Genomic DNA, 13,041 nt, shown 5'->3' on the forward strand with positions numbered 1-13,041 from the left:
AGCACTATGAAAACACCCAGCAAGTGACACACATTCCTCTTGGCCTGAAAGCCACCTTCTCCGTGATGCTGACTCCGGGGCCAGTAGACCGAAGCGAGGGCCACTTCTCCTGGGTCACAGGCCGTTGGCACGTGCCTCCCCCGACCATTGCCGCAATTACCCGCGTGTCCATCCCACAGCTCACGGAGAGCCCGGCTCGGCGCAGGAACGCGTCTGTCCGTTTCTGTTCACTCAGCACAAAACCCGGGGGCGGGAAGAGCCCTGACGAGAGGCTGAATAGGCGTCCGGAAACGAACGAACGTCGCGACAGTGTCACCCGCCGGGACAGTAGGAGACAAGCAGCTCGGCGAAGACACCCGCTCACACCTCGCCCGAGTTCACGCGCACAGACCACCGCAGCTGCGTGTGGAAGTCGGGAGCTGTGAGCCTGGCCTGTAATTTGACCACGGCGAGGAAACTGTCACCGAGGCTAGCCTGCCGGGGAGGTCTGGGGAAGGCGACAGCGGACGACAGCCGTTCCGCAAGCAAAGCCCTCAGCTGGGTGCCACACGCCGGGGGCACGCGACGGGCTTCCCGGTCGCTCCGTACGCCTCGCCCCGCAACTTCAGCTGAACGTACAAATTCTGCGCCTTCCCGCCTGAAAGCTGAGTGTCTAAGACTGGTCGGCCATGAAGGACACGAGTCTCTTATTTAACATGAGAACATTCTTCCCCGAGGTCCGAGGACTGAAGACTTGTTTTCTAGAAACCAGACTGTTTGACAAACACGGCACACAGAGCCTTAAACTTCGTCTGTCACAGGAGGTCAATGCCAGCCACTCGCCCGGGGCAGCTATAACTCACAACGATAGGGCCACTCACGAGGTGGCCCGCAAGCCTGTTGGAAATGCGGTTCTCGGCCCGAGTCCGGAGCCGAGGGGCTGGGCCGCAGGGGCCCGCCCCGCCAGGAGCCCCCGCGCAGGCATCGCAGGGTTCTGAGCGGCGCGGACTGGTGTGGCCACCTGACATTCAGTCCGGTGACTTTGCGAGCTGCCAGAGGACTTAACACTCCTGTCTTGCCGAACTCCCTAGAGGTCCGTCTTCAAAACCCCGTGACCAGACGTCATTTCTGAAAAGCAGTGCAAGCCCAGGTGAGCTTGGACGCTTTGTCTGGCTGCCACCCAGGAAAGCGGGCAGCGGCGGACAGCCCCGGCGTCCCCTATGAGGCCTGCCTGTGTCACCAGCATGAACCAGGTCACCTTCTCGCCCTGCACCTCGCCGCTGGCACACAGGACGCAGAGCAGAAGGCTCAGGGAGAAAGAAGCGTGCAGGCGCGTGCTGGCCCCGTCTGCTGCCCGGCCCCGTCTGCTGCCCGGCCCGCTGCCCTGGTTTGGAGGCTGCAGTGCTGGCTGGGGTGATGAGCAGCGACTCCAGCAGGGAAAGGCAGTATTTTTAGTGGCTCTCTGTAAGCGTATCCGGCCGGGTTCTGGCCACCACGCACGAGGGCTGGGCGCAGCGTGTATGGGACCGCCGCGGGGTGCTCGGCCGGCAACGGGCGAGTGCGGGAGGTGCTCCCCACGTGCAGAAAACACTCTGCGGGATGGAGACACCAGCCCGCCCTGCCACCATGTCCCTGCAGCCTGGGGACAGCGCGCGGCTGCGGGCCGGGGCCTCAGACACAGGCCCCAGGTGTTGCAGGCCACCGCTGTCCCCCCGGACAACCTCGCAGATGCAGCAGAAGGGGACCCTCTCAGTCTTAAAGGCTCTAAGTAAATGCCAGCTACCAACTCAGTTCCGATCCGCCCCCGATCTGCAATGCCAGCCCTGCCAAAGCTGCTCGCTGTGACGAGACGCTTCAGAAAGGCAGCTGGCCCAGGGACGCCGCTCGGTCACGGTGCAGAGGGCACTACGCGGCGGGAAAACCGGCTCCAAGTCCCCCCGCAAACGCCGTGCTCCACACGGACTTCACTGTGAATTCCGCTGTTCGCTAAAGCTTTAAAAGCGTGGATGAGAAGTATCGGCTACAGCAAGCAGCTACTGGGAAAGTGACCTGAGTATATCGGAAACCTTCAGTTTAGAAGGGGCGAGGAGGGAAAGTTGAAAGCCCTTTAAGATAATTAATTGGACGTCGTCTTGCTCTAAAAAGGTCAATGGCACAGCCACAGAATGCAGGACGGGGCAGAATTAAAAGGGAAGCGGAGGACAAAAGGGCGCCTGGAGGTCTGGAGGGGCCTGAGGACACGCTCCCGCCCTCGGGGCTCCCGCCCTCGAGGCTAGGCCGGCAGCTTCCCTGCAGAGCCCCACCCAGGCTGGAGGGGCACGAGCTGCCTCAGAGGAAGCTGCTGTTCCGGCTCCAGCTCTGTGCTGTCACCTGCTCCGTCGTCCTCTGTCTCTCCTCGGAGCACCCCCCAGACGGCAGTGTCCTTCCCGGTGTTGCCCTGTGCCTGGGACACGGCCACTGGAAACTACTTCCATAAACGAATCCTTCCCATGTAACATTCTCGGGGAGAAAATCCACACGCAGGTTTGGAAAACGGAACACCAGAGAGAAAACGATTTTCATCACAAATATTGGCATCGCCGTGGGGAACAACGGCTCAGACTCTGAGCCCTTCGGACCTATTTCCTTCTCGTCCTCATTCTCTGCAGAGATTCATCTTGCACTTTATTTATTAGTGATCATGTTATACGTGCAATTTTAACATTTCACCGACTCATCTAAAACCCTTAAGTTGTGATGCTTATGAGAAATTTATAACTTCTAATGCGTGAAAATACTGTCCATGAAGACTAACCAGGTTCAGCGGCTGTATCCCACGAGTCTGCCTTTATAATCGGCAATGTCACATTATCCAACCTAATATTAGTACATTTGGATCACTTCTGATATTTTCACAATCATATGTACTGTTAAAATAACATTCCTTATATACAAAGCATTTTCGATGTTTTGGATATAAAAATTATTGCTTAAATAATATGAACATTTATTTACTTATAAAGCTCTAGACTTATCTCACCAAATTTGTTGTCACACTGACTATGCCAGTATAAAACCCCTCATCGACGTGAATGATGACTTCACTCTGCCCTATCCGGCACGTTCTCCTGCGTGACAAAGGGCAGCCGGGCAGAGGCCCTGCCCCTTCGACGTGGCCTGGGCCAGCGCACGCCTTCAGGCATCATGGCCTTTGTGAGGGGCACAAAACTCGCCTCCATTTTCCCAGGAAGGAAAACAAAGTCCAGCAAGGTTAGTCCACTCGCTCAAGGTCACGTGGCCAGTGTCAAGCCACGAACTGAACCCTGATCTCGGAGTAGCCGATACCCTTTCCTCCACAGCGGCCAGGACAGCACGTGGGTCCCACTGCATCGACTGGCAGGGACAGCCTGGAACTGTATGTTGGCAGGGACTACGGCCCCATCCAGGCTCAGGTAGAGACTCTGCTACCAGCAGCGTGAGGAGTCACGGGGCCCCAGGCAGAAGGGGTGACGCTGACCGTGGGCCCCGGGCTGCTGCCCAGTCACTTACACTGTACGTCCCAAGTGGCCACAGAACCGAGACATACGATGGCAGGAAGGCTGCACCCAATGAGTTTAAATTACTGAACTCAACCAGCACGTACAGCTGCACATTTAAATCCCAATGAGTTTTATTTTGTTGATGTGGCATTAGTTTTCTCAAATAGTGCCTGAAAAATCGATTCACATGGTTAGGAAGCGGAGAGCCATTGTGATGAACACACACGCACCTGTCAGAAACAGTTACCTGATTATCGTATTTCAGAGACTGGGTCCCGACCAGGAACCGGATGGCGTCTGTCTCCGCAGTCTGCGGGGTGAGAGCACGTGCCTGCGGGCAGGAGAGAGTGCACACGCGCTGTCAGACTCCGCATGGCGCCCCACGCACTCCCGCCGCCCGCCCGCCCGCCCGCCCGCGGGGCGCCCGCCAGACAGCGTGGGCAACTTGGACACGCTGTAAAAAGCCTTCCACCTTCGTACACTGAGACACAACAACCCCACTTCTGATGCGCTTACAAAAACAACTGTAAGTGGGCACAAAAGTTAGCACTGAAGATGGAAAGTGTGCTCATAAAACTGTGCTTTTGACGCTGATGGGCTGGTTGGACAAATCGTTCTCCAACGTGGCCCCGGCAACAGCAGAGCAGGTGGCTTAAGCTGAGTGTCCGCGATAAGCCGCAGACGTGTGACACGGGACCACGGGGCGGCAGGGCACCGACGTGCTGGTCCCGGAACTGGCAGGCCGGCGCGGGTTTGCTAGGCCAGCACCAGGCCGGAGTACTGGCCCGCACGGCCCGCCACAGGCCCGGTCCACAGCCGGGCCGCCCGCGGGCCCATCACGCCGAGCCCCTCCACGCTGCTCACATCCTCGCCTCGCTCACTTCAAAACGGCGAGAAAAGCGGTTTGACAGCCGTGCCGACCATGCAGCCTGGTGCTGGCAAGGTCCCCACACCGGTGGGCACCGAAGCCTGCTGGGCGTCTCCTGCACAAAGGCCTGGAGGTGGCCGCTCCACGCACGGCCCTCAGAAACACGGCCGTGTCACACATCCCCGCCCTCCCTTCCTCAACACACACGGCACACCGCACATCAGCTACAAATGCACATTTCCGGAAAAGCAAGAAAACACGTGTCTAAAGGGGTATTCCCATCATCAGACATTTGAGGGAAAAAACCTGTTTCAGCCAACCCGCCCACCCAAAGTTCTCTGAGAGGCCCTCTGCCCGTGTGCCTGCATCTCCTCAGCACAGCCTGGCGGCACGGTTTTTGGAAATTAGCAAAGTTGATGAATTCTTTATGAATCTGTACATCTTCTGCCAAAATGTACCCACCTATACACAGAACTTTGCATGTACCAGCAAATTCACAGACTCTCTGAGTCCTATCCAATCCAAACAGCCCTGGTTTAAGAGAAAATGTCTCATAAGGAAGTGTCCTCGCCATTCCTGAAGGTCAAAAGCCCGACCACTCAGCTTAAGACTGAAGCGGGGATTAAGTGCCATCACTTTAAAACAGAAGAAAACCGAAAAGGAGTAAATCGTATTAGGGCGATTAGACTGAAAAAGAGGGGTGATTCAGGAATGCAGAAGCTACCTCAGTGACAATATGAACCAGCACTCAATTTGCTTCATTCTAAAGCAATTTATAGAGCCAAGAACAGCGTGCCTGACGACGAATTAACAGTAAACACGCACAGAAAAGTGTCTGACTAGATCATCTGTTTCCGAAAAAAGTCGCTATTGCTTCAGGAAAGGGTTACAGATATGAAACTGCCTTGTTCCATCCCACATGCAAAGACTTTTTTTTTTAATTAAAGAGAAAAAAAATTCTTACCAAAAAAAATCTAATCTGCATCTTTAAAAATTACAATGAAATTTCTTAAAAGTTTAAGATCTTTCTAGTACATTATTGGGTAAAATTACAAAAAATAATTGAGCCCTGGCCATTTGGGTGACAGATCTATATCCATGTCCGTAATTCTGCTTCTTTGATTACATGAATGATAAAACGACCTTTCTAAATCGTCATGATGATAGTTTCGAGGTGTTCCAAAGATCCTAACACAATAAGATCAAAATTTCATAGTATAATAGGTCACAGAAAATTTCCATGTATTTTATCCTGGTTTATCCTCATAAATCTACGACGTGGACAGGAAGACGGGATGCATAACATTATCCCACTGAGAAGATAAAGACGCCGAGGACTAGACGGTGAAGTGACTTCACTGCGGTCACACGGCTTCTAGAACAGAGCAACCTAGTCCTCTTCCCACTGTGGTGAAGCAGGGAGCTCAGAACGCAGCCGATGTTTACATATTTGGCCAAAGTTAGATCGTGGAGCACTTTATTATAACTCCACGAGTCTTTCCTAGTTTTCCAAAGGCCGTGGCCTTCTCTTCACAGAGCTGTCTTTCTAGACTACCATCCCCGTTTGGTGAACCAACCAGTAAGAGGCAACTGCAGACACCAAGAGCCAAGAGGACAGCAAGCAAGAAGCACCGAGAAGTGACGGCCAGTCCCGCTCAGGGGCGGGAGGCCTGACGGCCAGCAGAGGAAGAACTGCGAACATAAATTCCCTTGGGAATTCCAGACTGTACTCATTGCTGAGCAGACTGAGCAAGTCGATGATCGCCCCGGATGACACCAGGCGGCAGCCAGACTGGCCCAGCTGGAGTTCTTCATCGGAGTCTCCCCGCTGGGAGCCATACTCCAGACAAGTCCAAGGCCACGCGAGAGGCCGAGCAGACAGGGGCCGTCTGCTTCAGGCAGTGGAGACACAGCGCCGGGTCAGTTCGACCTCCGCCATGAGTGAGCTTCCTCCAGGAGCGACCTCCTTCCCGAGAGCCGCCCCCAAGTCACTGGGGTGGCACTGGAGCGGGCTGGAGAGCAGCTGAGGCACTGTCCCCGCAGAGCAGACCGACCCCTGGGGTCTAGCAGTCTGCCAGGAAAGGAAAAGAAAGGAAAGCAGGAAAGGCTCGACGCCCTCCCTGTGTGCTACTGAACGCCCACCTCCCGTGCCCCGCGGGAAACAGGCTGCAGCGGGGGGAAGGTTCTCGAAGCGAACACGCCGGAGGGCTGTGCGGCGGGCGCTCAGAACAGAACCGGACACGGGCCCTGCTGGGGAAGTATGTACATGAAGGCACACATGTGCACGTGTGCACAAAGTACATGTGCAAATTATACAGGCTACATGTAAGTTACATATGCACACACATCACATACGTGTGTGTCCACGTGTGCACACACAGAGCTATCCTGAGCCACGTGTTTTTCAAGGGAGAAAAAAAGGAGAAAAGAAAATAAGTTAGAACCAAAAACATGTCTGAGTGAGGTTTCTACCTCCACAACATAAATAATGAAAACGAAGCGTCGAGATACTCTCCAAATGGAAGCTGAACCCTATGTCACTTGGCCGAGCTCCTGTGCTTCTCCTACGCCTTGCTCTGTCCCGGGGGACACTCTCACCGGCCCCCTCCAACTGCTTAGGCGAAGGCCTGCCGCCGCTGAGAAGCGCCCCCTGCCGGTTGCCTGGCCCACATGGCTGGGCCCACGTTCGCCATGACCGTGTGTGGCCTGAAAACCCGGCTGCGGCCCTGCGCGCTCCTGCCTTCCATTACTCACACTGGCCTCAGTGACCCAGCCACAGGTATCAGGCACCTGCCAGGACAGAGGAGAAAGAAGGTACCTTTCCCGGCCCTGCTGCCTGCACCGCGGTGACACGCGCAGCCCTAGACACGATGAGCGGGGTGTCTGGCTCACAAAGCAGAGAGCTATGAGGGAGCCTGGGCCTGCACCAGCTTCTCTAAGACGCCACAGGGTCTCACTGCTCTAAGCCCAAGTGTCCTCAGTTTTAAAATGGGAAAGGATAAGACCTATGCCCAGGGCTGCTGTGACAATCACATGACTGTCACATCTATCTACTTATGAAATTCTACCAAAAATGGAACAAAAAGCCAAAGCTACGCAACATGAAAGCTGGAGGCTTTGTGAGAAACCAGATCTGACTGGAGCTGGAAGTGGAGACAGGGTTCCAGAAGAACTGTCTCCCCGAAAAGGAAGCAGCAGCCTACTTGCCGGGTAACCTGAGGAGGCAGCCACGTGGGAAATGGTACTGCACAGCACTCAGCTGTCGAGAGCAAGGTCAAGACTCACCAGTAACACACAATGAAAACAAGAAGCTCTTATTTATTATGGGAAAGATGAACAGTTATACAACGAAAAAAATGAAATCATAGTACTCTATTTTAATCAACAGTCAACAGTATTTACATAGTTGGAGAAACAAACACCCTGAATATGGAGTTGGCACACAAAAAACCTCTGATATTACTATGTTAGGGATGTAAAGGAAGGTCGGGCAGAGCATTAGGAAAGCTAAAAGTCTTCGTGTAATACGATGTCCAGTCACCAGATCGTGTCCGAGAGACGAGAGCAGGTAGGCAAAGACTAGAAGAAACAGTTTTTAAAAGGTTGAAAGTTGTCTCAGGGAATCAGATAAGATGGAAGGGAGTGTTTAGGGTCTGCCGATTTTAATGAGATTTTCAGCAACTCGACCTCGTAAATGACTTGTAAGAATTAGTTAGATTTTTGTAAGTTTTAAATTATATAAAATTTAAAAGGAACTAAAATCGCGAGCACAAGTCGAAAGTCCCTTCCGATGAGTGGAAAGATGCCAGTCACATGATACCAAGATGTTACCCAACTCAAGGGGTTCGCCACTTGGGGTGCTCTATTCAAGAATGAGGAGAGACGTGGTTGTTCTTGGGTGGTTTTATTCACTTGCAGCAAGCAGAGGAGACGGGATTCACATCCAAAGCTCTGACTCCCTCAAGAGAGGTTTAGCCACTGCTGATATATACTATTTGGTTAATTAATTTGGTTGATACCTTGGCAGGCGGCTAAACTTACAGGGATTTGGTTAATTACATGTTGATTTCTTTTTGCAGTTGGCTAAACTGGGGTCAAAGAACCACCCAAATCTTGAGACTCTTGTCCTATATAAGAAAAATGTTCCATAAACACTAACGTTCTCGACATTTTCTTACTTTAACGACCCCTCTGTGTTGGTGTGCTGCCTTGTATTTGCCCTAGGGGTTACTCACTGTACCCGCCAAGCCTCACCACCCTCAGCCAATGGTCCATAACCACATCCCATCTTTTACCATAACCTGTTTCTCCACAGTAATTTAAACATCACTGACGACCAAACCTCACTATAATTTTTGGTTCTTTTTATGTTTCTGCAGTAATGGTTCTTCAAATTCAAGAAAGTCACAGCCTAAGGAGCTGTCCAAAGTCAACAAGTACAAAAATCAGCCACTTCCTCTAGGATTACAAAAAAAGAGCGTGCATTTGAGATCCTGCTTCCCAGCAGTTGTCATCAGTTTGGCTGAAATAAACTCTTATAATAAAAGTTTTTTAAAAGACAAAAAAGCAATTCAGATAAAACACTTAACACCCAAGGCAAGGATCAACTCCATCGATTTGTCAAAACCAAGAGAGAACATTTTAGTGACCCCAAAGACCCAGCACTGAAGATCAAAACCTCTGGGTTATTTAGGGGACCAAGAAGTTATTAAGCAGCACTGATGAAAGATGCCCACGTCAGGCAGCACAGGATCACGGAAACATAGCTCCCTGTACGCGCCCCCTGTATGTACCCCTGTGTGCACCTTGTTAAGGAGAAAGCAGCATAACTCCATGGTTAAGGCGCTCTAGAGTTGGAGTGGGTTTAAAGCCTACCTAGGTTAGAATCTTAGAGTCTCTCATTTTCTTACTAACTGTCCTCGGACCACAGGAAAAATAACATCGCTAATATGACCACACTGAGAATTAAGTGAAATATACATACTTTGCTAAGCAGAGTTCTCCACAAATAATTAAGTTCTCGATCACTAGTAGTTAAGGCACCAGTCTTGGAGGCCAGAGCCAGCTGTCAAACCCTGTAATACGATTCATTACTCATAGGACGCTTGTATACTGCCTTGCATGGAATTTATCTGTAAGAATTTTGTCCCAATATAATTATTAGAACCTCATTTATTGAATAATTATTATGTGCCAGGCACTCTTCTGAGTGACTGAATTAAATGTGTTGACTCATTTAGTTTTCATAAAAGCCACAGTGGGTACACACTCATTTTCCTATTGTACTGGCAAGGAAACTGAGGCCTAAGGTCATTCGTGTAGTAAGTGCGAGAGCCAGGTTTAAAACCGCAGGAGCCAGGTTTAAAACCGCGGGAGCCATGGTGGCATCCCGGCTTTTAGTGACGAACACAGCTGCATCTCTCACTGAAAGCTTCTTGAAAGCAGAGGTCATTCAGATTTTTCACACACGTTTGCTGCACACATTATGCATGGGGTACTTCATAAGGCAGTGAACTATTTTTAATTTTCTCTATCTGTCCCTCAGTGCCTTAAGTATAACAGGTTCTCAGAAGCCATTTGAATGCAGGGCTCCAAAGGGCCTGACGTAATGCGACCTACCTGCCCTTCCAGCTCATCCTCCTCCCTCCTTACTCTGTCCACAGGGCTTTCTCCCTGTCCTTCTAAACTGCCACGTACACTTCCGCTTCAGTGCTTACACTAGGGGGGTCCATTCATTTCACAATCATTTGCTGAGCATCTACTATGTGACGGTCACGTGACTGGGCGCTGGCGCGTACAAGATGAAAAAGAAATAGGACATTCGTGAGAAAACAGGTGAAATCCAAACACAGTCTGTGTTTCAGGTAACAGGACTGCAACAACGCTAATTTCTAAGCCTTGACCAGTGTAAGATGTGAACGTTAAGGGGGCTGGGCGAAGGGTACACGAGAACTTTCCACCTATCCTCGCAACTCCTGTAGACGCGGCAGTGTGTCAAGATTAAACAATTCAAAAAGAAAAAAGCAAAACAGAGTTCCTGCCCCCAGGGACCCCAGTTCTGGAGGAAAATGTGAACGAGGGAGTACTCCGAAGTTAGTGCTGAAAATCAGGCCCCACGTAACGCCCAGGACGAAGGGAAGGGAGGGGACGGCGGGCCGGCCACCAAGCCCGGGGTCGCGCTGCTACGCGGCCCCCAGCTGGTCCTGGACGACCCGCTGATGTCACGGAGAGCCCCGGTCGGTGCTGGATGCCCAGGTCGCCCAGCCTCCGCAACCGCAGTGTCCTCCGCCGCACAGGTGCGCGGGGACCGGCGCCGGTCTCGCCTGCAAACCGCGGGCGCCGAGGCCGTCCTGCGACCCACCTGGAACTCCAGCCCGTAGATCACCGGCGCGTCGTCCTCCATGCTGCGGCCGCTCGCACGCCTCAGGCGGCTCCTTGGAACCCGCGCGACCTCCGTCCCGCGGCGCCGAGCCCGGAGGCTTTGAGGCCCGACGCGGCTTCCGTAGGGCGCACGTCCGCGACTTCCTGCTCCGTCATCACGTCCGCGACTTCCTGCTTCGCCGCCGATGCGCTCCCTGCCGGCGGCCAATGGCGGCGGCGCCCGGCTCGTGCGCATGCTCACTGCGCCCCCTTCCGGGCTCCGCTCCTGACCGGCGGGGAGAGGACCCCGCGGGCTGAACTGGGCGGGGCGGGAGCCGTGGCGGCGGGGAGCAGCCGGCCTCGTGGGTGGGGAAGCCGGCGCTCCGGCGTGGGCGGGCGGATGGGGAGGTGGGATGGCGCTCCTCCAGTCCGCGGTTTGGGGCCGCTCGGATGTCTCCTGCCGGCCTCCCCACCCCCGCCTTGCCCCATCATCCCAGAATTCTCCCCCAAGGAATGTGACCCCGTGTTCGTTACCGTTAGTACTTTCCCCGGCGCGGGACAAAGGCTTTATATGCGCTGTCGTAAAGTTCTTCGCTCCAACCTTGCGACTGAGGTTATTGTACTCCCATTTTACAGATGACCAGAGGCAAAATTCAGTAACGTGGAGTGGGGGGTGGGCAGCTAGGATGCATGCTTGATCTGTCACTCAATTAGTCTCCGTCCAGGATCCTTAAAATTAGGGTCTCTGCTAATTCGTGTCCGAAGGCGCCCGGCACCCGCGTGCGGCATGGGTAAAAGATCGCCTTGCCGCTTTGCCAGTGCCGTGGTGAGCTTCGGCGGCCGGCGTGGCAATGCTGGCAGCATTTGACAATGAATGGAAATCTGCCGGGAACACTCTGGCTTCCCCAGGAATCTCCAAGGACTGTCATGGTGGAGAAATGGCCTCTCAGACAGTACTCCAAACTGCTCACCTTGACACTAGACTTGTTATGGTGCCAACGATTCTAAGATCCACGGAGTCAATTGAGATTAATTATGAGCCTTTATTAGCCGGCCGGTGACTGACTCTCTACCACGAAGGGTTAGAGGAGGTCAGCCCCCAGCTTCCAGAGGAGGCAGCTTAGAAAGCCTCCTACTACATCCTCGAATAAGCAGTTTACATGAAGCGGAAGTTAGCCGTTAACATCGTGTACAGAGATAAATGTATTGGGGGACTCTCAGATCAAACAGGGCCTAGTAGACAGTTTTATTACTTGCACCTTGAAATGTTGTGCTTCTCCTGGGGGCTGGCGCCTGGAGATAGCACCTCCCTGTGACTGAGTTACTACTCTTCCTGGGGGCTGGCGCCTGGAGATACCACCTCCCTGTAACTGGAGAATTTCCACTTTTACAGGCCGTGTCCTTGTTACCAAACTCAGGGTTTGCCAAGCTGCAGTGGTACAGGGTTATTGATCAGAGTGTACAAACTTTTCATTGAAAATAAGTTCAGGAGACCTAATGTACAAAACAGTAATAATATATCTTATGCTTGAAATGGGATATTTCAAGTGTTGTCACCACACATACCCAAAAAGTGGTAAGCGATAGGTAAGTAGGTGACATGTTAATCATTTCGATTGTGGTCGTCATTTCACGATGTATATATTGTGTACCTTAGATATATACAACTTTCATTTGTCGAAAATACATTTTAAAAATTTATTAAAAAAGAAGAAATGGCCAGGTCTGGTTTGGCTCAGTAGTTCCAGCGCCAAATGCAGTGCCCGGCAGAATTACAGCCAGATGGATATCTGCCGGATCAATAAAGAGGTCTGGTTGATCACAGGAGAAATCAAGAAAGCAGAAGCACAGACATGAGCATGCTATTCACTGGCTCCGCTAGCCTGAGATTAAGTCATGGAGCTAAGAGAATGCAGGTTATTCATACTGCTGGATTTAATCAACCCAGCTACTATTGCCATTATTACTGTTACTACCATTTTTCTCAATGTTATTACACATCTAGTACAGATACAGAGCAGAAAAGTTGAAAATACCGGTAGGTACTAAGACAAATCCCTGAAAACAGTATTTCCAGGGTGCTGTGGCCTGCAGTAAAAAGCGCCTAAGGGTCTCCCTGCCAGCTGCCCTCTGCCTCAAGGTCGCCTTGCAGTCTCTGACGTCAAAACCACTTCCCTCTCCACTACCAGGTGTGCGCTCCACCATCTCCCCACCAGGTGCATTTCCCTCCCTTTTCACACCTTGGGGCCCAGGTCCCGCCCACCGCTGCGCGAAACGGAAACGCGCCGCGCTTCCGGCCGCGACAGGTGCGCCTCC

The 13,041-nt window shown here is 52.5% G+C and overlaps 1 protein-coding gene across 3 annotated transcripts in view; it reads right to left on the reverse strand.

The window, feature by feature from the left end:
• EIPR1 (EARP complex and GARP complex interacting protein 1) overlaps positions 1–10,904 on the reverse strand; it is an 88,456-nt gene extending 77,552 nt beyond the window's left edge. Inside the window, exons 1-2 of one of the 3 annotated variants that reach the window (XM_006910212.3) lie at positions 10,727–10,903; positions 3,745–3,828 (exon numbers count right to left, since the gene is read on the reverse strand). In XM_006910212.3, coding sequence (XP_006910274.1) covers positions 3,745–3,828; positions 10,727–10,768 — 126 coding nt within the window. In that variant the 5' untranslated portion in view covers positions 10,769–10,903. Of the gene's footprint in view, positions 1–3,744; positions 3,829–10,726 lie in introns of all 3 variants that reach the window. The other 2 variants (XM_006910211.3, XM_025045723.1) reach the window with 2 other exon arrangements.
• Between the last annotated feature and the right edge of the window lie 2,137 nt (positions 10,905–13,041).

The sequence above is a fragment of the Pteropus alecto genome, unplaced genomic scaffold, assembly GCF_000325575.1.
Source record: "Pteropus alecto unplaced genomic scaffold, ASM32557v1 scaffold61, whole genome shotgun sequence".
Taxonomy (NCBI): Eukaryota; Metazoa; Chordata; class Mammalia; order Chiroptera; family Pteropodidae; genus Pteropus; species Pteropus alecto.